The 22,066-nt window shown below is 45.4% G+C and overlaps 1 protein-coding gene across 9 annotated transcripts in view; it reads right to left on the bottom strand.

Annotated features, from left to right (window-relative positions):
• HECW1 (HECT, C2 and WW domain containing E3 ubiquitin protein ligase 1) overlaps positions 1–22,066 on the bottom strand; it is a 237,510-nt gene that overhangs the window by 152,074 nt on the left and 63,370 nt on the right. The window contains exon 2 of one of the 9 annotated variants that reach the window (XM_077302971.1): positions 701–758. The exons of the other annotated variants lie outside the window; for them this stretch is intronic. Within the exon in view, the coding sequence (XP_077159086.1) occupies positions 701–727 (27 nt within the window). The 5' untranslated portion in view covers positions 728–758. The remainder of the gene's footprint in view (positions 1–700; positions 759–22,066) is intronic. 9 annotated transcript variants of the gene reach the window in all.

Genomic DNA, 22,066 nt, shown 5'->3' with positions numbered 1-22,066 from the left:
TCATCTGAAGTCAGGAAAATAGTGCCGAGGAGAAGGTTTACTTACCCCTCTGCGTCACAGCTCTGGCCAAATCCGGGCCCTGTGGGTGCTATTTAGTAAGAATAATACACTGACCAGGAACTCTTCCAGTTTCTCCCTTAGTTTGACTCTTGGAATGAATTGCATGAATGTCTAAGCACCTTCTCTCACACTTCACGATGCATCGTCTGTCTTCACCAAGAGAAAAGCTAGCTTTTGTGAGACCCATCCAGCAGTATCTACTTCACTTCTAAAATCAGACATACTTAATAGTCTTCTGGGGTCCTGACTTCTTGGGTCCTCAGTTCCCCTGGAGAAAAGGCTGCGTAGAAGGTGGGCTCTATGCTATTATACACCATTGCAATCCCTCCCTCTCCTTTCCAATGACCCCCCCCCCCCACTACAGGCACCCGATTAACAAAATCTATAACAAATCTCCAAACAGGCCAGAGAAAAACAGGGAGGTGGCTCCATTTGGATGCAGGGGTCCCACTCCACCCTTTCCCTGTGGTGAGTCCCATTTCTCCAAACTGGAAGCTTGCATCAGGGATTTGAACAGGCCGTGCTTGGGCCCCTGCAGTCAGCTCAGGGCTATGGCACATTCCATTATGAATGGTTGTGGATTTATAATGGAATGACATGAATGGTTTTGGTTTATTTATAATCAGAAAAACACACTGACCTTAACACTACACAGGTGGAGCAGCATAATGACTCGCCAATTGTAAGAGCATCAATTCCTGGGGAAAAGTTCAATGAGGTTAAACTCAGTATATATCCCAAAGAGACATATCAATACAAGAGACAAAATATATGGGGAAAAAACACAAACATTGTACTTCCCCTCCCCGCAATATACCATGGCTATTAAATAAGGTGAATTTATATATAGAGAGAATCTTTGCAACTGCCTGGAAGGATATATACTGTTAAAGTTGCTTCATCAGGCTGGGAAAGGCTTGTACCTAATTACTATTTGCAAGTATTATTATAATTGCATTCATTTTGCATTTGACAACACTAGGTTGACAGCACTGGAATACAGCTTGGGTCTAAATGCACATTCCTGAATCTTCTACTACGCAGCACCCGTTACTTAGGTTTCATGCTCCTGAGTAAGGGCATAATCCGCACAAAATTAGATACCTCCCCCTCCCCATTTTTCCTACAGAGAACCTGCATCCTAAACTTTAGCCCGAGGTTGATCCCTGGCCCTGCACGTCATAACAGTGTGTTCTGGATCCTGAATCTAAATGCCATACTGAAAAAATGTCTTCTTGGAATACAACTGGGGTAGAGACTATACTCTATGATGAAATGACATGGAGGATGGAAAGGCAGAAAAGCATCTAAAAGAAAAGGACTGAGGGGGGTGTGGAAACATGAAGGGCAATGCAATAGGAAAACTGAATCGAAAAGAAGCCGCATAAGGGATACCAAGGAAAAAGGTTTATGAGAGGAAGGGGAAGTGGAGAAAGTACAAAAACAAAAGCTGTTCTAAAAGTACAGAAGTTCTCAAGATAGCCATGACACCAATGGGGGTGGAAAGTAAGTTCCAGCCAACACCCTGTAGGGTTTCCAAGGCTAGAAACAAACAGATATGGTTGCGAATGTTTGCCCTGAGTCCATTTTTACAGGAATGGGTGGTGTATATATTAAATTATAAATAAATGCATGGTCTTTCCATTGCCTGATGCTGTGAAGCAACTACCTTGGTGGTCTTCTATCCAAGTACTAATCAGGATGGACCCTTCTTAGTTTCTGCGATCTGATATTGGTAGGTTTGCCAACTTCCATGTGGGGGTCTGGAGATCCCTGGAATTACAGATAACAGTTCCCAACTTCCCACCAAGAAAATGACTGCTTTTGAGGGTGAACTCTATAGTATCATGCTCCCCCGAGGTTCCACCCTCCTCAAACCCCTCCTGCAGAAAGTTCCACCCCCAAAATCTCCCATTCTGGAGCTGGCAGCTCTAGATATTTGGCTAACCTGGGCATTCTGGTCTGGGCATGATAACAACCTAATACCATGGTCCAAAGGCTTTTCTGCATTCCCAGGCCCTTTGCACTTCTCTTGCCCAACACAGTACCAGGTCTATAGACAAATGCCAGATCCTAGCCTTCTAATGCTGTAGCTACTCAAGTCATTTGAGCAAGTAAGATCAGAGACAAATATTGTTGCCCTTGCCTTGAGCTAAAAGAAGCAAGACTATTAACACACTTGGCATCGTATAGAAATGATTTCCACATAGCCCATGGCAGCTGGAGAAGTGAGAGTAAGAAGATGAGTTGGTCTTTATAACCTGCTTTTCACTACTAGGAGGAGTTTCAGATCAGCTTACAATCGCCTTCCCTTCCTCTCCCCACAACAAAATTTGAGTCCGACAGCACCTTTAAGACCAAGAAAGATTTATTCAAGGCATGAGCTTTCATGTGCATGCATGTGCATAACATCCAAAATACAACAGACACTCTGTGAGGTAAGTGGGGCTGAGAGAGCCCTGAGGTTACTGAAGAAGAAGAAGAAGAGTTGGTTCTTTTATGCCGCTTTTCTCTACCCAAAGGAGTCTCAAAGCGGCTTACATTCGCCTTCCCTTTCCTCTCCCCACAACAGACACCTTGTGAAGGAGGTGAGGCTGAGAGAGCCCTGATATCACTGAAGAAGATGATGAGTTGGTTCTTATGTGCCGCTTTTCTCTACCCAAAGGAGTCTCAAAGTGGCTTCCAATTGTCTTTTCCTCTCCCCACCACAGGGGTGTGTGAGGGAGGTGAGGCTGAGAGAGCCCTGATATTACCGCTCAGTCAAAACAGGTTTATCAGTGCTGTGGTGAGCCCAAGGTCACCCAGCTGGCTGCATGTGGAGAAGTGCAGAATCGAACTCTGGCCATGATCCAGCCACACTTTTAAACTTGCTAACAATCATTCCTGACTATCCTCACCTTTCCCTCTTTTTTGCTCGAGCTGTTTTCTTATCACCAGCGTCAAAATCTGAATTGCGTGCTTGGGGTGATTTTTAATGTTTACTCTGGATTTTCTTTTCAGAGCAAATGGTAACATCCTCCTATTGGCAGCCATGTGTACTGACTTCTCACATCACATTGACCATTAATAGCAATTTGCCTGTCTGTTTCCAGGCTTGCTTGCTTGCTTGCTTGCTTGCTTGCTTCCTACCTACCTACCTACCTACCTACCTACCTACCTACCTACCTACCTACCTACCTACCTACCTACCTACCTACCTATCTATCTATCTATCTATCTATCTATCTATCTATCTATCTATCTATCTATCTATCTATCTATCTATCTATCTATCTATCTATCTATCTATCTATCAGTTGCCTGGCAGCTGGATCATTCTTTCTCTCCCTATAGCACTTTGTGGCTTGGTATATTTGCAGACTTGCTGGCATGTGGTCCCAATGGATGGGTGGAGTAGACTCATGTTCCCTTCCATGTTTTTAATCCACTGATTAAGATGCTGTAAATCTGGGACACAGCCTTGAGGATTTTTTAATACCCCATGAGTACTGGAACACATACGAAAATCAATCATTGTTTAAAAAAAAAACATACACAGACAACTTATTAATGAATACAGTGGAAAGTATACACAATTATATGCTAACATAAGCAGCTCATTACAGGCAAAACAATAACAGATTAATTCAAAAACCCCACAGTGAAAATGAACCTTTTTAATATAAAAAGGATGTGTTTTTAAAGACTGGCAATCTGGAAAACCATCACCTTTGAGAGATCTTCACCTTTGATCTAGAAAAGACATACGTAATTAGGAACACAGAAAAGTGTTCAAAGACTTCTTCCTGAGCCATTCCATAAAATCATGTAATTGCAGCCATCTTTCCCAGAGAGAGAGCTGAGGAGACCTTTTTTTTTGGGGGGGGGGGGGGAGGTCCAGATTACAGAAATGTAATCCACCCCCAACTTGAAGAGATTGTAGAGGAACAGGAGGTCAGATAAGAGTTAGTGTGCATAGCTTGCAGTGGGTCCACTCTACATTTCTGAACCTAAGCCTGGCACATTCCCCAAATGCACATTCCTGGGGGCATCTTCGTTGGGGAGCTATAGCAAGCCCCTAAATCCAATCTGCACATCATATGGGGCATGTAGAGGGGCATCAGCAGGCTGTCTTGTGCAAGTTTGATGTCTCTAGATTGCACAGGGTCCATTCTATGCACCTAACTCTCCTGCACTGTCATTTCCACATGAAGCACTTTCCTGGAGGCAACCTCTTTGAAGGGCCGTTACTCAGACCCTGGACATCCAATCCTCACAAACCTTGAAGGACAAATAGAGGAGTGTCCGCTGGAAATCTAACAAGTCTGGTCCATCTAGCACATTGGATGGAGGCATTCTACCATGTCATAAATCAAACCAATTAATCTGGCCTCTAAAAGTTATGAGAATTCATGGCTCATGAATCAGGCATGCCACAAACCACAAAGTGAAACTCGTTTTCCTGGTTTGTGCTCATCTCTATACACCAATATGTCAAGATGTCATGATGGAAAAGAATCAGCACATTTAAAACTGAAAATGATCTTGCGACATGGTTCAGCTGTAGGGATAATGCTGAAAAGCAGGGGTAGTCAACCTGTGGTCCTCCAGATGTTTATGGACTACAATACCCATGAGCCCCTGCCAGTGTTTTTGAAGTGTTTATATGTGCGCTTTCTTAATGCGGAAATGGGATTTGAGCGATTTAGCAATACCATGAATTGTCAAAGCTGAGACCCCAGACTAAGATGCATCTGTCCGTTTGAGAATCAACAGCCACATCCACAGAAGAGAACGGACAGTACTAATGGTGATGGAGCTGAGCCAACCCCTGAAGAGGAGCTACTGGGCAGCAATGATAGTGAAAGGTGACGCTGGCAGAGGTTCTATCATGAAGAGGAGGAAGAAGAGTTGGCTCTTTTATGCCGCTTTTCTCTACCCAAAGAAGTCTCAATTCGCCTTCCCTTTCCACTCCCCACAACAGGCACCCTGTGAGGGAGGTGAGGCTGAGAGAGCCCTGAGATTACTGAAGAAGAAGAAGAAGAAGAAGAAGAAGAAGAAGAAGAAGAAGAAGAAGAGTTGGTTCTTAGATGCCACTTTTCTCTACCCAAAGGAGTCTCAAAGCGGCTTACAATCTCCTTCCCTTTCCTCTCCCCACAACATGATACTCCGTTTGATACAGCCCAAAATCCCATTCACACTATTGACTCATGTTCAATGTGTGGTCTACTAAGACTCCTAGATCCTTTTCACACATGCTACTGCCAAGATAAGTCTCCCCATCCTATATTGGTGTGTTTGGTTTTTCCTACAAGAGTATAAGAAGGACGGTCTAATAATTAAACCAAACATAATTAAACCAAACAAAAAAGTGTCCTTTTTTGTAGTTTTCCTTATTTCTTTATTCTGTAGGACTTCTGTCAAAATGGAATCCAGGTAATATCCGTTTTGAAAACTTTTCTTTCTTTTATGAATATATTTATTATATTGCCAGTGGATAGGTTTGTTTCTCTCTGTATTTAGCTAAATGCAGAACTTTACATTTATCCCTATTCATTTTATTCAGTTGAGCCCATTTCTCGAGCCTATCAGGATCATCCTGTATTCTAATTCTGTCCTCCCAGTTTAGTATCGTCTGCAGATTTAATAAGTATCCCCTATAAACCCTCATCCAAATCATTTATAAATATGTTGAACAACACAGGCCCCAGGTAAGATCCCTGGGGTACTCCACTTGTCACTCTTCTCCAAGAGGATGCTGAACCATTTACAACTACGCTTTGGGTACAATAACCAGTTACCGATCCACCTGACAGAATAAGGATCCTTACCGCATTTTACCAACTTGTCTATCATGTGGAACCTTATCAAATGCTTTACTGAAATCCAGATAAACTATGTCCACAGCATTCCACGGATCCAACCACATAGTCACTTTCTTGAAAAAAATGATAAGGTTGGTCTGACATGATTAGTTCTTGCGAAACCCATGCTAAATCTTAGAAATCACAGCTCTCTGTTCCAGCTGCTCAAGGGCTGACTGCAATCTGCATATTGATGATTACCCAGCCTGAACCTCTGTACCAGTTGTGCAAGAGGGTGAATGAAGATGCTGAATAAAATAGAAGAGAGGACCGCTCCCTGTGGGACTCCACAAGTAAGCTGTGGGTGGCTTGATGTGCTCTCTCCTATTGCAACCCTCTGTCCGCGACACCGGAGGAAGGAGATCAGCCATTGAAGGGCTGTCCCTTGTATTCCAGCTAAGAGCTTGTGGTCGACTGTGTCGAATGCTGCTGAAAGGACTAATAATATCAGCAGTGCCAACCCACCTCAGTACAACTGGCAAAGGAAGTCATCCGTCAGGATGACAGGCGCAGTCTCTACCCCATGGCCAGGTTGGAAAACTGAGATGGGTCTAGGACCGAAGCTTCCTTCAGGAATGCCGTTAATTGATTTGTGACAGTCCTTTCTACCATCTTCCCCAGAAATGCTAGGTGCAAGATGGGTCGGTTGTTATCAGGTGCTCGTGGCTATTTTTCAGTACTGGACATACCACTGCCTCTTTCAGTCCCTCTGGGAATTCTCCCATTGTGAGAGATAGGCTAGGGTGTTTTCACTGCATCCGATTCTAAATGGAGATTCTGAATTTGCGCCTGACCTTCTGCCTCTGTGGTTTTCCCCCATCACCGGCCAGGACACTAATTGTGGCCTGTGTTATGCATTTTTGTTGGGAAAGTAGGTGGTCCCACTTCCCATCGTATCTCTCCCTTTTGAGGGAGATCTGAGTATGTGCATTAATGCACTCATGCCATAACCCAGTCAAATGTTTTTTTTCAAAAATCACACACACACCCATCTCTCGATTTCTGTGGCACTTGAATCACCCATGCAAGGGGGGGGGGAGGTCTTGTGTTGAGGTGCCCACAGTCACCACAAATGCACTGGGCAACCATGAATAGCCTTCCAAGGGGAGGGGGAGAAGTCATGTTTTCTGAGGATTCTCAAACCATGGCAAGCAGGGATTGCATTCAGATCTGCTCCTTAAGAGCCAGAGTTTTGTGTAAAAGGTTTATTATTCTGTGGGACCTTAAAGGCTACAGCACTCACCTTTATGGTCACTTGTTCCCAACATGGATAAGAAGCTGTTCAGAGACAGAGGAAACAACAGGATAGAAAGGGGTTTAAAAGCCTCTTTCTCTTCCTCACTCTCCCCTACCCCACCCCTATGGTTATTCCTCTTCCACTCACTATGCAAATCAGGAGCCAGTCCTGTTCATACTCTGTGTGAACTGGGGCAAGGCAGGTCTCTATCATCTACATACAGCCTTGGTAAGCATGAATACACACCCTGAAAAATTGAGTGGCCAGTTCACGCCTAACGGAGCTGAACACATACATTAAATGTGCAAACCAGCCCTGTCCGCATAACTCCAGAAATACATTAACAAATATCTTTATATTTTTACAGCCAGTGTCCTATAGTGGTAAAGAGTTGCGGAATTTAATTTGGAAAACCCGAGTCTGATTCCTCACTCCTCCACATGAAGCCTGCTGGGTAAGCAGAGGCAGTCACAGTTTTCTCAGAACTCTCTCAGCCCCACCTCCCTCACAAGGTTACTGTTGTGGGGAGAGGAAGGGAAAAGGTCTGTAAGCCGTTTTGAGCCTTCTTGGGGTAGAGAAAAATGGGTACAAAAACCTGCTCCTTGTTGCAGTTCAACAATGCAAATTAATGAAAATATGTATTGAGTTTAACTTGTTCACCAGCTTCTTCTCCATTAAAGTAGCCTCTGGATTTGCACACAACTGTCAGACTCTGAAAAACAATCTTTCCCATCGAGGAGTTACAAGCTGTATCAATTTAGCAGCCTTGTTTTCATCTTGAGATCCTTGTACCTGACAAGACATCAAGGCCCAACTGAGACCAACGTCTTGACATGCCTTACAGGGCTAATCAATTAATTCAGCCATGGTTGGATTAGGTTGTCTAGGGCAACTGAGATATAAACCAGCAAAAACAAGACCATCTTCTGAAGGATCTCAAGTAGGGTTGTGTGCTGGGTCGTCGGGATCGGTCGCTCCGGGCTGCAACAGCCAGTGCCTCACTGCAGGAGGGGAGAGAGGGTGCGCGATGAGGCGCTGGCTGCTGCAGCCTGGAGCAGCCGATTTGGACAACATGGTGCGCAAACCTAAATTCTCAAGTTGAGCCCACAGCTCTTTTAAAGCGTATATTTCAAAACAGACAAGGGATGTTGATGGCTGGTCTTTGTTAGCTGGTTGTCGAACAAGTAAAATGTGGCATCTTAAAGATTAACATAATTCTTGTAGCTGTTGTCAGCCAGAACCTGACAAAAGAAATTCCATCTAAACATTCAGAAGAAGCTCCTGACAGTTAGAGTGGAAAAGGCTTCCTCGGGAGGTGGTGGGTTCTCCATCTTTGGACATTTTTAAACAGAGGCCAGATAGCCATCTGATGGAGAGGTTGATTCTTTGAAGGGGATGGCAGGTGACAGTGGATGAGTGATAGGATTGTGAGTGTCCTGCATAGTCCAGGGGGCTGGACTAGATGACCCAGGAGGTCCCTTCCAGCTCTCTGATTCTATGATTCTAAAAAATAGATGCCAACATTCCTAAAAGTTCTGCAACTCAAAAAACCTCAGGTATCACCTTTGAACCTTAATGGTCAACTTTCACCTTTCCAAGGGAGCCGTTAATGGAACAGGGAGCACGATTTGAGATCGGTAGCACTTTAAAGACCACAAGATTTCACAGGGCATAAGGCAGGCTTTCTCAGCCAGGGTGTCATGAGTCCCTGGGATTTCTTGATGGCCCTGGAAGGGTTTCCCAAATGAACAGGAGTTAATTAATTTTAATATATTTTAAGAATTTGTTAAAGATCTATCAATCATATGACCCTTTATGGTCAACTCGCCCTCCCCAAAAATGGCTAATAACGGGCCTGGAAAAGGTGGGAAGGGGAAGGGCCCCAGATAGGTGTGCGTACAGCTATGCTTCCCAACCATATTCTGCATGATCTTGCCTTTTCTGGGGTTTCTTGAAGCCTAAAGAATATTTCTGGGGTTTCTCAATGGCAAAAAAGTTGAGAAATGCTACTGTAAGTTTTCAAGACTCAGATGAGAAAAGGAGATTTGGCTCTCAATAGCTAATAGGCCCTGTAAAATATGAGGGCTCTCTCAGCCTCGCCTCCCTCACAGGTACTTGTCAGGTACTATTCAATCTTGCTTTTCTAATGGAGACCAACACAAAGGGATTCTAGTTTCCAGGTGGGACTGGGGCGCTTTCATAATTACAGCTCATCTCCCAGCTACAGATATGAGGTCCCCTGGGGAAAATGGATGCCTTATGCCCCACTGGGGTCCCTGTCCCACCCAGCACCAACCCCAAATCTCCACGTTTCCCACCTTGGAACTGGCTACCCTATTACCACCCCCTGTCCCAAGCAGGAGTTGGGGGAGGGGGAGGTAGCAGCACTAACAACACAGTGACCCTTCTGAAACCACCTTGCTTACAATTCCGTTCATCCATCACAATTTCTGTCGGTTTTATAGAACTCCACTCATTAGAACAGGGGTAGTCAAAATGCAGCCCTTCAGATGTCCATGGACTACCATTCCCAGGAGCCCCTGCCAGCGTTTGCTGGCAGGGGCTTATGGGGATTGTAGTCCATGGACATCTGGAGGGTCGCAGTTTGACTGCCCCTGCATTAGAGGAACGAGAATGAATTCCACAATTAGGCAAGAGAGAATTAACAGGGACCTGGATCATATGGAAGTGATGGCCGCAGGCAGCCAAATGTGGTCCTGGCAACAGCCTCTGTCATATGCCACAGGCCAGCTTGCAGCCAATTGCATCTGAAAGCCACACTCCACATGCTGTACATGCTGCTTTTTGTCAGTTCTGCAACAAAAGCTGAGCAAAACATATCCATCAGATCAGCCTATTCAAAATTCAGGAGCCAGCTCTGCTCACAATTGCAACTATATCTTGGCCAGCGAGGCAGGAGGGCATTTAAATAAATGAAAGAAAGCATTTTCCTTGACCGATCCGTTAATGCATGGCCCTGTGCTTCTCTCAGCACACTGGTATCTCCTGTGTTGTTTAATACATGGAAATTAAATATTTGTGCCTTGTTCAGAGGACAGCCCATTTCAAATTTCTACAGCTCCCAGTCCCATTATACCATTTATCAGGTAAATTATCCTGAGTGCATTGATTTACATGGTATAGTAAACCTGGAGATTCAGTGATAAATAAACATCAATAGAACAAATATGTTTTTATGCGCTCTTTGTCACTCTGAACAGTTCAACCAACCGAAATCTTTAAACATAAACACACTGGTGGTACCCATAGGCCAAACATTTTATGACACCCATGACTACCTAGGAAAGAGCCCTTGGGCAAGCTAAAACAGCAAAGAAAAATAAAAAAGATAAAGACATTATAAGGCCATTTGGTTGGCTGCTTGTCTCCACTTTATGACATCTTTTTTAAGGAACTCAACAGTTCCACAGGGCCTGCAGAAGGGAGCTCCTCCGACAGGCAGTTGGTTGAGGTCCATCTGAACCATCGCTCCCCACTGCCCCCCCAAGACTCCTTTCAACAATCATTACAGATCCGCCCAAATCAATGTTTCTAGAATTCTACTATTCTACAATGCTTATTATTATCATTATATTGTTGTTATTGTTACAGTTGTTACCACATTTCTATAAACTGAGTTCTGTATTGTTTCCATTTCATGCAAATCGCCCTAAGCCTTTGGGGAGGGTGGTATATAAACGAACAAACAAACAAACAAATGAATAAAGTGCAGCAACAAGGACAGGTTACAATATCTTGGGTGGGTGCATGTTGCTCAACGTAAAAAGGTAAAGCGACAATTGGACCCAGAACATTACAAAATCATGTGTGAGATAGAGAAGGTAGAGAAAGGAGGACTTTTCTCCCTTCCTCGCAATTCAAGAACTCTGGGCGCTCAATGAAATTAATGAGCCGCAGGTTTAGGACAGATAAAAGGAAGTCCTTCGTCACCCAAAGAGAAACGAACATGTGGAATTCACTGCCTCAGGAAAGGGTGGAGTCTACAAGCATAGAATGCTTGAAGAGGAGACGGGATAAAGATGGAACAGAGGCCCATTGATGTCTGTTATCTTGCCCTCTCCCCAACTAGATAATCTCCACCAACAAATAACCAATTCTGATTTGTGAACGGAGGCATCTGGGGAGGAGGGGAGGTTGGTTCCTTGTTTTTATCATTTCACTGGTTTTACTGATTGTTTCTATGTTCTGTTGTAAACCAGGGGTAGTTAACCTGTGGTCCTCCAGATGTCCATGGACTACAATTAGCTGTCAGGGGCTCATGGGAATTATAGTCCATGGACATCTGGAGGACCACAGGTTGACTACCCCTGTTGTAAACCACCACAAGCCAATCTAGGGGAGGAATGGTACAGAAACCTAATAAATAAATAAATAACAAACAAATATAAAGATGGAACACGGTGCCTGGGGCAGGGATGCTCTGTATTCTTAGTACTTGGGAGGAAGGTAACAGTGGGAGATCTGGAGTTCTGGTCCTGTTGGTGGACCTCCTGATGGCCCCTGGTTTTTGGCCCTTGTGTGACACAGAGAGTTGGATTGTATGGGCCACTGGCTTGATCCAGCATGGCTTCTCTTATGTTCTTATGTTTATTAGTTGAGAAAAAGTAGCATAGGTAGTAGAAATTAATGTTATTGATGATGATTGGCCCCATCTGCTTAGAAAGGGTCTCTCTTAGCAATTGGCTATCCTGTAGGGAGGGATCTTCTGCATGTTCACTGGGAAATTTATAGACTGATGTCAATTCCCACAGGCTGCTCTTCCAGTGCGACCGAACCATTTCCCAGCCAGCAGCCTGTTTGCCTGTTAGGGCAGCTGATTTTGTAAGTCTTTGACCTGACAGCTGAATCTATCAAAAAAGCCTGCCAACTGGCACTAATTCTTTTTTCTCTGTTCAGCCCAGAGCCATCCCCCTGAAATCTAGGACACAGCAATAAGCAAATGAAAATAATTTCTAATGCACGCGCCTGCATCTTTTCACCCAGTGAAATACCACCTAATGTGGCAAATTAGGTGGAATTCAAAGAGTGAACATGACGAAGTAGGAGCAGGGCTACAATTTACCCCTTTTGTTCCAACCCGAAACCTCCAAAATTTGATGTTATCCGTTTAAAAAGAAAATCTGATATCGACGGATACTGGGGGGAAAGTTACATAATGCAAAGAAGGAACCATTTGTTCTGATCCTGTAAAAGCCAGGGCTGTCACTGAATCAGGCAGAATCAGCTCTGCAGGCAGAATGCCAGCCACTGAGGGCACCATGCCAGTTCCTGGACTCAACCCCAGAACCAGCACTGGCTCAACAGCAGCTGGCAACTCTCTGCTGAGCCAGCAAACAACGCCAGTGGCCCAGGAGGCTACACCAGTGTGAGGCAGGGTCCAAAACCTTTACAATCATTTGGTCCTATTGATCCAGGGGAGGGAGTAAGAGCAGAGATCTGAACCAGCGCCTGAGGTTACTGAAGGTCACGTGAATGTTTTGTCCTGCCATCGGTGTAGAGCTGCAGGGAGCTACCTAGAACAATGGACAGGTTGCCGTTTTGGACATGAATATAGCTACGCTGAGCCTGAAGAGGCAAGATCGATCTTATTTATCCACTTCCTTTATACCCCCCTTTTCTCCAATGAAAAGGGACCCAAACTGAAGCAAAGTGCCTTAAAACAGTGGTCCCCAACCTTTTTATCACCGGGGGCCACTCAGCGCTGGGGACCACTCACCGGGGACCACTCAACGCCTTTTACTGAGGCCCGGTGGGGGGGGGGTAGTTTACTCCCCTACTCTCAACCACTGGCCTAACGCTCTCTGATCGCTATGGTAATGTTTAAACATACCTTCAAAATAAGATACAGACACGCCACAACAATGAACATAAGGAACATTTTATTTTCATGGAAATTTTAACTCATGACAATGACAAATCAATGGGAACCCTGAGCTTGTTTCTCTGCAATGAGATAGTCCCATCTGGGAGTGATGGGAGACAAGGACACCCAAAGTGTGTTGTAAAGGGCCGAGGGGGGGGGATGAAGTAAAGAGCCGGGGGGGGGGAGAAGGCGTCCTTCGGGGCCCATCTCCAATTAGTCAAAGGACCACATGTGGTCCGCAGCCCACAGGTTGGGGATCGCTACCTTAAAACATCCGCCTTTTTTCAATATTATCTGTATAACAACCTGTGAGGTAGGGAAGAATGATAGTGTACAACCCAAGGTCACCCAGCCAGTTTCCCTGAGAGAGTGGGGATTCAGACCTGTGACCCCCAGGTTCTAGGTCGGCAATCACTGCACCAAAAACAACTTCAAAGGACTAAGACCTTTAGCCTGCTGCTTCGTCCTAGGAGGGAGCATTTGCCAATTACATCTATTTTGTCCATTTGTGAGATTGCATTTTACACTGATGAAGCATATCTAAACAAGGAAAACTCACCGGGACTTGAATATTGAATATTATATTGTTGTAAAATTGTGTTAAACTTTAGTACTGTCCAATTAGGAGGGTTTTTGTTTTTTGAGCCTGCATGGATTTGTTTACTTGTTACACCCCGTGGACTCCTTTTCTTCTGGCTTTATAGCTGTGCAAATGTCTAGTCTTGCATTTTGTAGACCCCACATTGGGAAACTCCAGGAGAGTTGAGGATGGAACCTTGGGTGCGGGAAGTTTAGAGAGGGGAGGGACTTCAGTAAGGTAGAATGGCATTATGATCACAGAATCATAGAATCATAGAGTTGGAAGGGACCACACAAGCCATCTAATCCAACCCCCTGCTCAATGCAGGATCTGTTCTCCAAGGCTACCATTTTATCCTGGAGACTGATACCTATAGTTTGGAGAAAGGCTATAATTCTGGGAGATCTCCAAGCCTCCAGACATCCTGATGCATGTGAGGCAACCTGATGCATGTGAGGAAATCTAATAAACATTAACTTTTCTTTATATGAATCTGGTAAGATGCATCAAACGTGTTAACAGTTTTGGAGAGAGCCAACAACCTAGTTTTTGTCACTTCTAGAAGTGTCTTAAACTCAATTTTCCTCTGCTCTGTTGTAGTTCTTTGTAGGTTTTGTTAGCTCTATTTTTGGACCAGAAAGTGATCTTTGCAGTTTAATAATAATATTGGCCACCATTGCTACCAGCAGCCTCCACATGTGTGGCCAAAAGTTTGTGAACCTCTTCAAAGCAATCGACAAGAGGAGATGTTGCTTGCTTGGGCAAGCCAGTCTAAGACCCATTATGCACGGGGGTTTTAGCGCACATTCGGGGTGGAATGGCGGCGACTAAAATCACGGATAACGCACGGAGCCGGCTGCAACCGGCTGCAGCTTCGGTGCATGCCGCCGAAAAAGCCACGTCAGTGAAACGCGGAAGAAAGCGCAGCTTCCGGGTGAGCGGGGCGCAACCAGAAGCGGCGCCCGGATCGGCGCGTGCATAATCGGTTACTCTGGGTTTTGCCGCCGTCGCGCCCCGCCCCGTGTATAACCGGTATGCGTCGCGTCTTCCCCCTCCGCGTTTTCCATGTGACCCGAAATCGCCGTTTCGGCGGCCGTGCATATTGGGCCAAAGAGAGGCATGGCTGGCTAAGCGAATGGCCCAGAAACACCGGACATGAAAACCAAACCATTTGAGACCTGCCTGGTTTCTGTATTGGAGACAACAGGGAGCTCTTCCTAATATGATCTAAATGTCCCAAGAAAGAGCCAGATGTCAATATGACGAGAAGTTCAGTCTGAAAGGCAGCACAAAAGCATTGTAAATAAAGAAAAATAATACCACTTCTTCTGACTAATCGGGCGAACAAGAAAACAGTTCATTTCCCTAAAGAGCCACTACATCAGGTGAAGGAAAGCTATTCTACACAGGGTATGAGTTTAAGCAATCTTTCCCAATGAACTCACTTTTGAAGCTTTTCGATTAGAGCTAATGTGCTGTAAAGAGGACAAAATGCACCCAAGTAACTACTTTCTTCTACCTATCTGTTTTTATTGTGGAGGCACATCTGAACTGACACCAGGGCACACAGATATACATGAGACTTGGGGACAGAATTCAAATCAATACAGACTGGGGACAGGTGGCCCCAAAAACAGGGAGGCAGCCAAATCTGCAGCTGAGCATTTTTTTGGTCCACGTAATTTCCATGAGACTCTGTGTTAAGAAGCACAGGTTTTCATAGCAAAAACTAACCATTTTTGAAGCAGACAATTTATTTATTTACTCCATTTACACCCCACCTTTCATAGTGCGACTCAAAATGGCTCATATACTGTTCTCTCCTTGGTCCTATCTTCACAAAAGCCCCGTTAAGGTAGGTTAGGCTGGATGGTAAAAGGTCACTTGTGAATGGCACAAGGTCACTCAGCACACTTCCAGGGCAGAGGGGACATTTGAACTCAGCTCTCCCAGGTTCAAATCTTTAACTCAGGGGTAGTCAAACTGCAGCCCTCGAGATGTCCATGGTCTACAATTCCCATGAGCCCCTGCCAGCAAATGCTGGCAGGGGCTCATGGGAATTGCAGTCCATGGACATCCGGCGGGCCGCAGTTTGACTACCCCTGCAAAACATGTCCATATAGGGATGCCAACCTCAAGGTGGGACCTGGCTATCCCCTGAAATTGCAGCTCATTGCCAGACTACAAGATTAATTCCCCTGTAGAAAACGGCTGCTTTGGAGGGTGGACATGATAGTATTGTCCCCACTGAGGTCCCTGCCCTTCTGCCCCGAAATTTCCAGGAGTTTCCCAATTGAAATCCAGCAAACCGATCCACCCCCCCCCCCCACCTCCTGCTGAAGACCAGATAAAAGTCCAGCTAGGAAGAGTCAACAAACCTTTCCGGGCATATATGCCCAGCTATATGAGGGCTTATGTGCATAAATGGATCCCGTACATGTAATTCTCCTCCTAGTCCAACAGCCAGGGCTGTATACAGGGAAAACTTTTGAAACTGCTGAAATCCCACTGATTAGCTGAGTTTATAAATCTAGTCCCCTGTGCCCTCCCTCGGTCTGACAAATCCTTGCTCAGAAGGATTTCCATTATTTTTGAAAGGAGAAGAAAAGCAACGCTTCTTAGCAGGGTGAGGACGGTGTCCTATGAGCCATTTCACAGCATTCTGTCCCGCTGCAGTGTTACCAAGAAAGAGATGGAGCAATGCAGTTCAGAGTTCCAGCAGTTGGGGCTACCAAGGTATGGGAGAAAGTTCAGCCCCCCTCCCAGGGGTTTTATAGTCATAACTAAAATTCCACTTGCCCTCCACCCCATGCCCCCCCCCCCCGCAATGATAAATATAACAACACAATATCCAAAAACATATAAATGTCCTTTTTGGGGAAAAGAGGGCATTTTGTTTCTGCAGGATGCAGAAGCTTTGACAAAGTAACTGGTGGATGGAAGATACAGAAGGCTGAGAACCAGTGTCGTACACCAGTGGTCCACAACCTTTTTATCACCGGGGACCGGTCAACGCTTGACAATTTTACTGAGGCCCAGGGGGGGGGGGGGGGTTGTCTTTTGCCGAAGGATGTCGCTGCTGCCACCTGAGCCTCTGCTCCACTTGCTTCCCTGCCGGCACCCCTGACTTCCCACTGATCGCTGGGGAGCGCTGCCAGCAGCAGCTATGCACTGTCATGTTGAGGAGGAGCCCCAGCCATGGCGGCTGCTGGAAAGCACCAAAGGTGAGCCGGTGGCAGAGTGGCAGGGCACCCCCCGAGGCAACAGCAAGGGAGGAGGATCTGCGGCCCGGTACCGACTGATCCGCGGCCCAGTACCGGTCCCCGGACCGGGGGTTGGGGACCACTGTCATACACTACACCTCTTGCTGTATAAACAGAGAGCAGCCTCCAATTCCCGTGGGGAAATAAAATGTACCATTGAAGGGCACCATTGCTCTAACAGCAACATGGATACACCCATTCCTGAAAGGTGAATGCAGAAGATCCACCTTCTAGAGAAGGTAGACATGGATTCACCCATTACTGAAGGGTGAATGTAGAAGACCCACCTTTTAGAGAAGGTAGACATGGATACAGCCATTCCTGAGGGTGAATGTAGAAGACCCACATTCTAGAGAAGTTGTCAGGGCCTCCTGTGGACACTGTCATCTATAACCCCCCTCCAGCATACCCACACATGCATTGGCCACACTTTGCAATGCAGGGCACTCAATTAATGGGTCATTAAAAGACATCAAAGTGAGATCCTATTTGCCCTAGCACGGGTGTCGGACTAGGATCTGGGAGTCCCAGGATCAGATCCCCACTTTGCCAAGAGAGCTTCCTGGGTGACCTGGGCGTATCTCACAGGGTTGTTGTGAGAGTGCAATGGAGGAGAAAAGAAGTTAAGCTGCTTTGGGTCCCCACTGGGGGAAAGGTAAAGTACAAATGAAGTAAACAAAAAGATAAGATCTACTCGTCCTGCATACTCTAACATTTCCATAACACCGGATGATTAAAGAAATGTTATATTTTAAATGTTGGAAGCCACTCTTGAGTTCCCTGGGGGAGAGGACGTGAGATATAAATCATCAAATACAAACATAGGAGGCAGATGTTTCTCTTCCTTCGCTGTGTGTTCCGCACTTCTCCGATTTAGACAGTTCCTATTTCTTTGCCACACTCAGAGTATAATTCTAAGCAGGTCTACACAAAATCCTTCTCAGCTCTCACCACTGGGGAGCTTTCGCAGGAAACTGTGCTTTGGACAACAATGTTAGATCGTTCTTTCTCCTCGACACTGCAGTACGGTTGGCAAAATGTACATTCTTTAAATGGCAGGAATAACATTGCGGCTTTGAACAAAGCAGCCCTTATTTTCATCTTCAATATGGTTAAGAGAAGAGACAGAGAAGGCCTACAAAACACAAGCAAAAAGAGAAATTTCAGAAATTTCCAGGGGACTCCCTACTTCTGCTCATATCCCCCTTTTAGTTGTTACTTTAGACCAGGGGTAGTCAAACTGTGGCCCTCCAGATGTCCATGGACTACAATTCCCAGGAGCCCCCTGCCAGCGAACGCTGGCAGGGGGCTCCTGGGAATTGTAGTCCATGGACATCTGGAGGGCCGCAGTTTGACTACCCCTGCTTTAGACAATTAAGTCACCATCACAAAGGTTTTAATTGCTGCCGTTGTGAAGGGCAAGAGTGGCGTCTTATTACAAACCACACAAAAGTGCCAGTCAAATGTGTGGGTAAAATGCACCACAGCCATTCTTCAAAGTTGAGTTTTCGCCACCAGCAGAGCTTAAATGAATGTTATTCAAATGACTTTTTCTGAAACTGAAATGCCACACCCTGCATTCACTTGGCCCTGTTTCCTCCAACGAGCAGTGGCACTTCAAGGTCTTAGAAGAAAGTTTCCCTCATCAGGACCTGCAAGGTCTCTTAACTGGAACTGAATGGAACTGGGGGGCAGGGGGGGCACACCTCTATGACCAAACTATTTTCCCAGCTCCTATGCCAATTCAAATCATTCCAGAACCCCCATAAAAAGAAGAAGAGCTGTTTATTTAAATGCCGCTTATTTTTCACTACTCAAAGGACTTATAAACACCTTTCCCTTCTTCTCCAACAACAGAGCTCTAAGAGAACTGCTGTGTGATAACAGCTCTGTGACTAGCCCAAGGCCACCCAGCTGGTTGGATGTGGAGAAGTGCAGAATCATACTCGGTTCTCCAGATTAGAGGGTGCCGCTCTTAACCACTACACCATGCTGACCTGTAAAATATTTTGGCACTGAATATTTTGGCAACCTTGGTGGCCCTCTGAGGACTGAAAGGCACAGAATATCTAGCCTGCATGTATAGAGCACAGTTTATTTTACTAAATATTTATCTCATCTTTCCTTCAAGAAACTCAGGGCAATGTATATTGGACTCTCCTCTTTTAAGCCTTACACCAATCCTATGGGACTTGGCTGAAAGAGAGTGTGGCCCAAGGACACGCAACGACCTTCACGGTCAAGTGGTGATTTGATCCTGGATCTCCTTGACTTGAATAGCTCAGACTAGCCTGACCTCATCAGATCCCGGAAGCTAAGCAAGGTCAGCCGTAGTCAGCAGTTGTATGGGAGACTGCCAAAAAAGTAGGATTGCTATGGAGAGGCAAGCAACGGCAAGTCACCTCTGTATGCCTCTTGCCTTTCTAACCTACGAACCAGGGAAAGAAGGGCCTGAAGACAGGTGGAGCCAGGGGCAAAAAACAAGTTATTGACCGTTTATGCACTGGGAACTTCAGTGCCCCAGCTTCCATGAAAGAACACAAATCAGGGGTGGATGAGGTGCACCGGGCCAAATGCTCCCCCATGTGGGTGCAGGAAGAGGTGGGGCAACCTGCCATGACTAAAACTCCAGCCTGCAGCCTGGCATGAAACCAGCAGTGCGTCAATGGTCATTGAGATGAATAGAACACGGAAGAGAAGGCAGAATCACCCAAGAATGTCCTTGTCTATTGTCACAAAAGGAAAAAAAATCCCTGTCCCTTTAATGTCTAGAAATGGGCATCTGAAGGTTTTAATGGCAAGGAAGTAAATAACAGCCAACCAAAATTCTATGAAAGGGCATTTCCCCCCTTCAGATTGTCCACAACCCTACCAATAACCAGAAAGAGGGTTAGCAACACCATCAAAGCAGAAGGCAACATGTCAGGCTATTTCCACAGGCAAATTTCCCTTGCTGGGTCAGCACAGAAGTCTGAAGGCAAAGGCCCCCCTTTAAAGAAGTCGTGGGACTGCTGTGGATTTTGCAGCCTCTCTTGTTTCCATGTCTAAAAATTACATGAAAATCCTTACACGTCAAATATTTGAGGTGAGCAAGTCTACAGTACTTATGCTTCCTTTTCATGCTCGCTATCTAAAATGAACATCAATATGCTTCCACTACATAAAAAGAGGAGGCAAATGGCTCAAAATTATACTTCACCGATCCAAGTGTAACCGAATGGAAAGGGAGATGGATAAATCAGATATAATAAGATCCTAGTTATACAGACAGCATTTCATTCTTAGCCTTCAATAAGAACGCCTTTCAGAAGGGGGAAGAAAAGGAGTCGTGCCAGAGAACAGGACTTCAGATATTTAAGATTAGGTAAAGGTAAAGGTATCCCCTGTGCAAGCACCGAGTCATGTCTGACCCTTGGGGTGACGCCCTCTAGCGTTTTCATGGCAGACTCAATACGGGGTGGCCTTGCCAGTGCCTTCCCCAGTCATGACCGTTTACCCCCCAGCAAGCTGGGTACTCATTTTACCGACCTCAGAAGGATGGAAGGCTGAGTCAACCTTGAGCCGGCTGCTGGGATTGAACTCCCAGCCTCATGGGCAAAGCTTTCAGACAGCTGCCTTACCGCTCTGTGCCACAAGAGGCTCTTATTTAAGATTACAATCCTTAAAAAAAAAAAACAACTTTCCTGGGAGGAAGCTTCGCGCGAGTAAAACAACCTGCTTTGAATTGTACCCTAAAACAGTTCTATCAGTCGAAAAAGGATTTTGCTTTTTTTACTCTGGTTTCAATTCAATCGGTTTCACAGAACCATATGCAATCAGTAACTGTTCGTCTGGGTAACTGAGAAACAAAGGCATATTGATAGGAATGAATATAAAAGAGGGGGGGCAGGGGGATATTTTAAATAGTCATGCATTTCAGAACAGATTTATTTACTTTCCTCTCTTGGCAGTCCTGATGGTTACCCATTTTCATAATAAAAGACAGGAGTCTGGCTTGTACTCATTAACGCTTGGAGATGGGAACTCTATCTATGCCAGGGGTAGTCAAACTGCGGCCCTCCAGATGTCCATGGACTACAATTCCCATGAGCCCCTGCCAGCATTCGCTGGCAGGGGCTCATGGCGGTTGTAGTCCATGGACATCTGGAGGGCCGCAGTTTGACTACCCCTGGTCTATGCAGACCGGCCCTCAATACATGCTCATGTCTACAGAACTTTGTGCTCAGACCTCTTTAACGCCCCAGAGATGCTTGTCTATAATAACAGAGCCACTCTACTAGGGACAACTAAATCCACAAACCAGTTTAGAAACGCCCAATATCTACTTGTCTAGAATTTCCCAAAGCGAGACTTACAAAGGGTCTTTCAGTGAGACATCAGGGGGCATTTAAGGGAAGTGATCATCCCTCTTGGAGGTGTAAATTGCAAAGGGAGGAATGAAGAGGACCAGCTTTGGAAGAAAGATGATGGGCAGCAATACAGTAATCCTTTGTACCTTGATGCAGTCCTGTGTTATGGAGAAGAGAAGAAGAAGAGCTTATACGCCCAGGTTTTTAAAAGAAATATACCATCATATTGTTGGGAGTACAGATGTTATTAATTAGCCTCTCTCTCTTTCTCCTGAAAAGAGTTAGTAACTTGGTTGCATCCGATCCGATATCCCAGAGGGGTCACCAGGCTCTACGACAGGAACTAGTTTCAGAGTGCTGCACATGAGTTCATTCACAAATTCAGGACAATGAACCCCACCCCAGGGTTACAGTGACACTGGATTCTTATTTCACTACCGAAGCTACCCCTACGCATTTCTCCCATGCTGTAATCAAACTGATTACATTTTGCATTGCACCTTCACATCCTGAGTTCCTGGCTTCTTTCTCTGCAATGCCCCTTCTACCTATTTGCATCTGAGGGAGGGACCCTTTGGCTCTTGAAAACTTATACCTTGAAAATCCCGTTGGTCTCTAAGGTGCCACTGGGCTTGAATCAGGCTCTGGAACAGGAATAGCGGTCCACTAATCATGGCAAATGAGTTAGCACTTGAAAAGGTTCAGAAAGCTGCAACGTATTTCATTTGAATTTTATTTATGGAGCTCAAAGACATAAAAGTATTCACAACAAGAAAAATAGCAGGGAGTGACACTTTTTCTACAGGTCACATCTATTCGTTATATCCTAACTCGGGGGTAGTCAAACTTT

This window comes from Paroedura picta, chromosome 11 (assembly GCF_049243985.1).
Source record: "Paroedura picta isolate Pp20150507F chromosome 11, Ppicta_v3.0, whole genome shotgun sequence".
Taxonomy (NCBI): domain Eukaryota; kingdom Metazoa; phylum Chordata; class Lepidosauria; order Squamata; family Gekkonidae; genus Paroedura; species Paroedura picta.
This window is presented reverse-complemented; position numbering and strand designations above follow the sequence as displayed.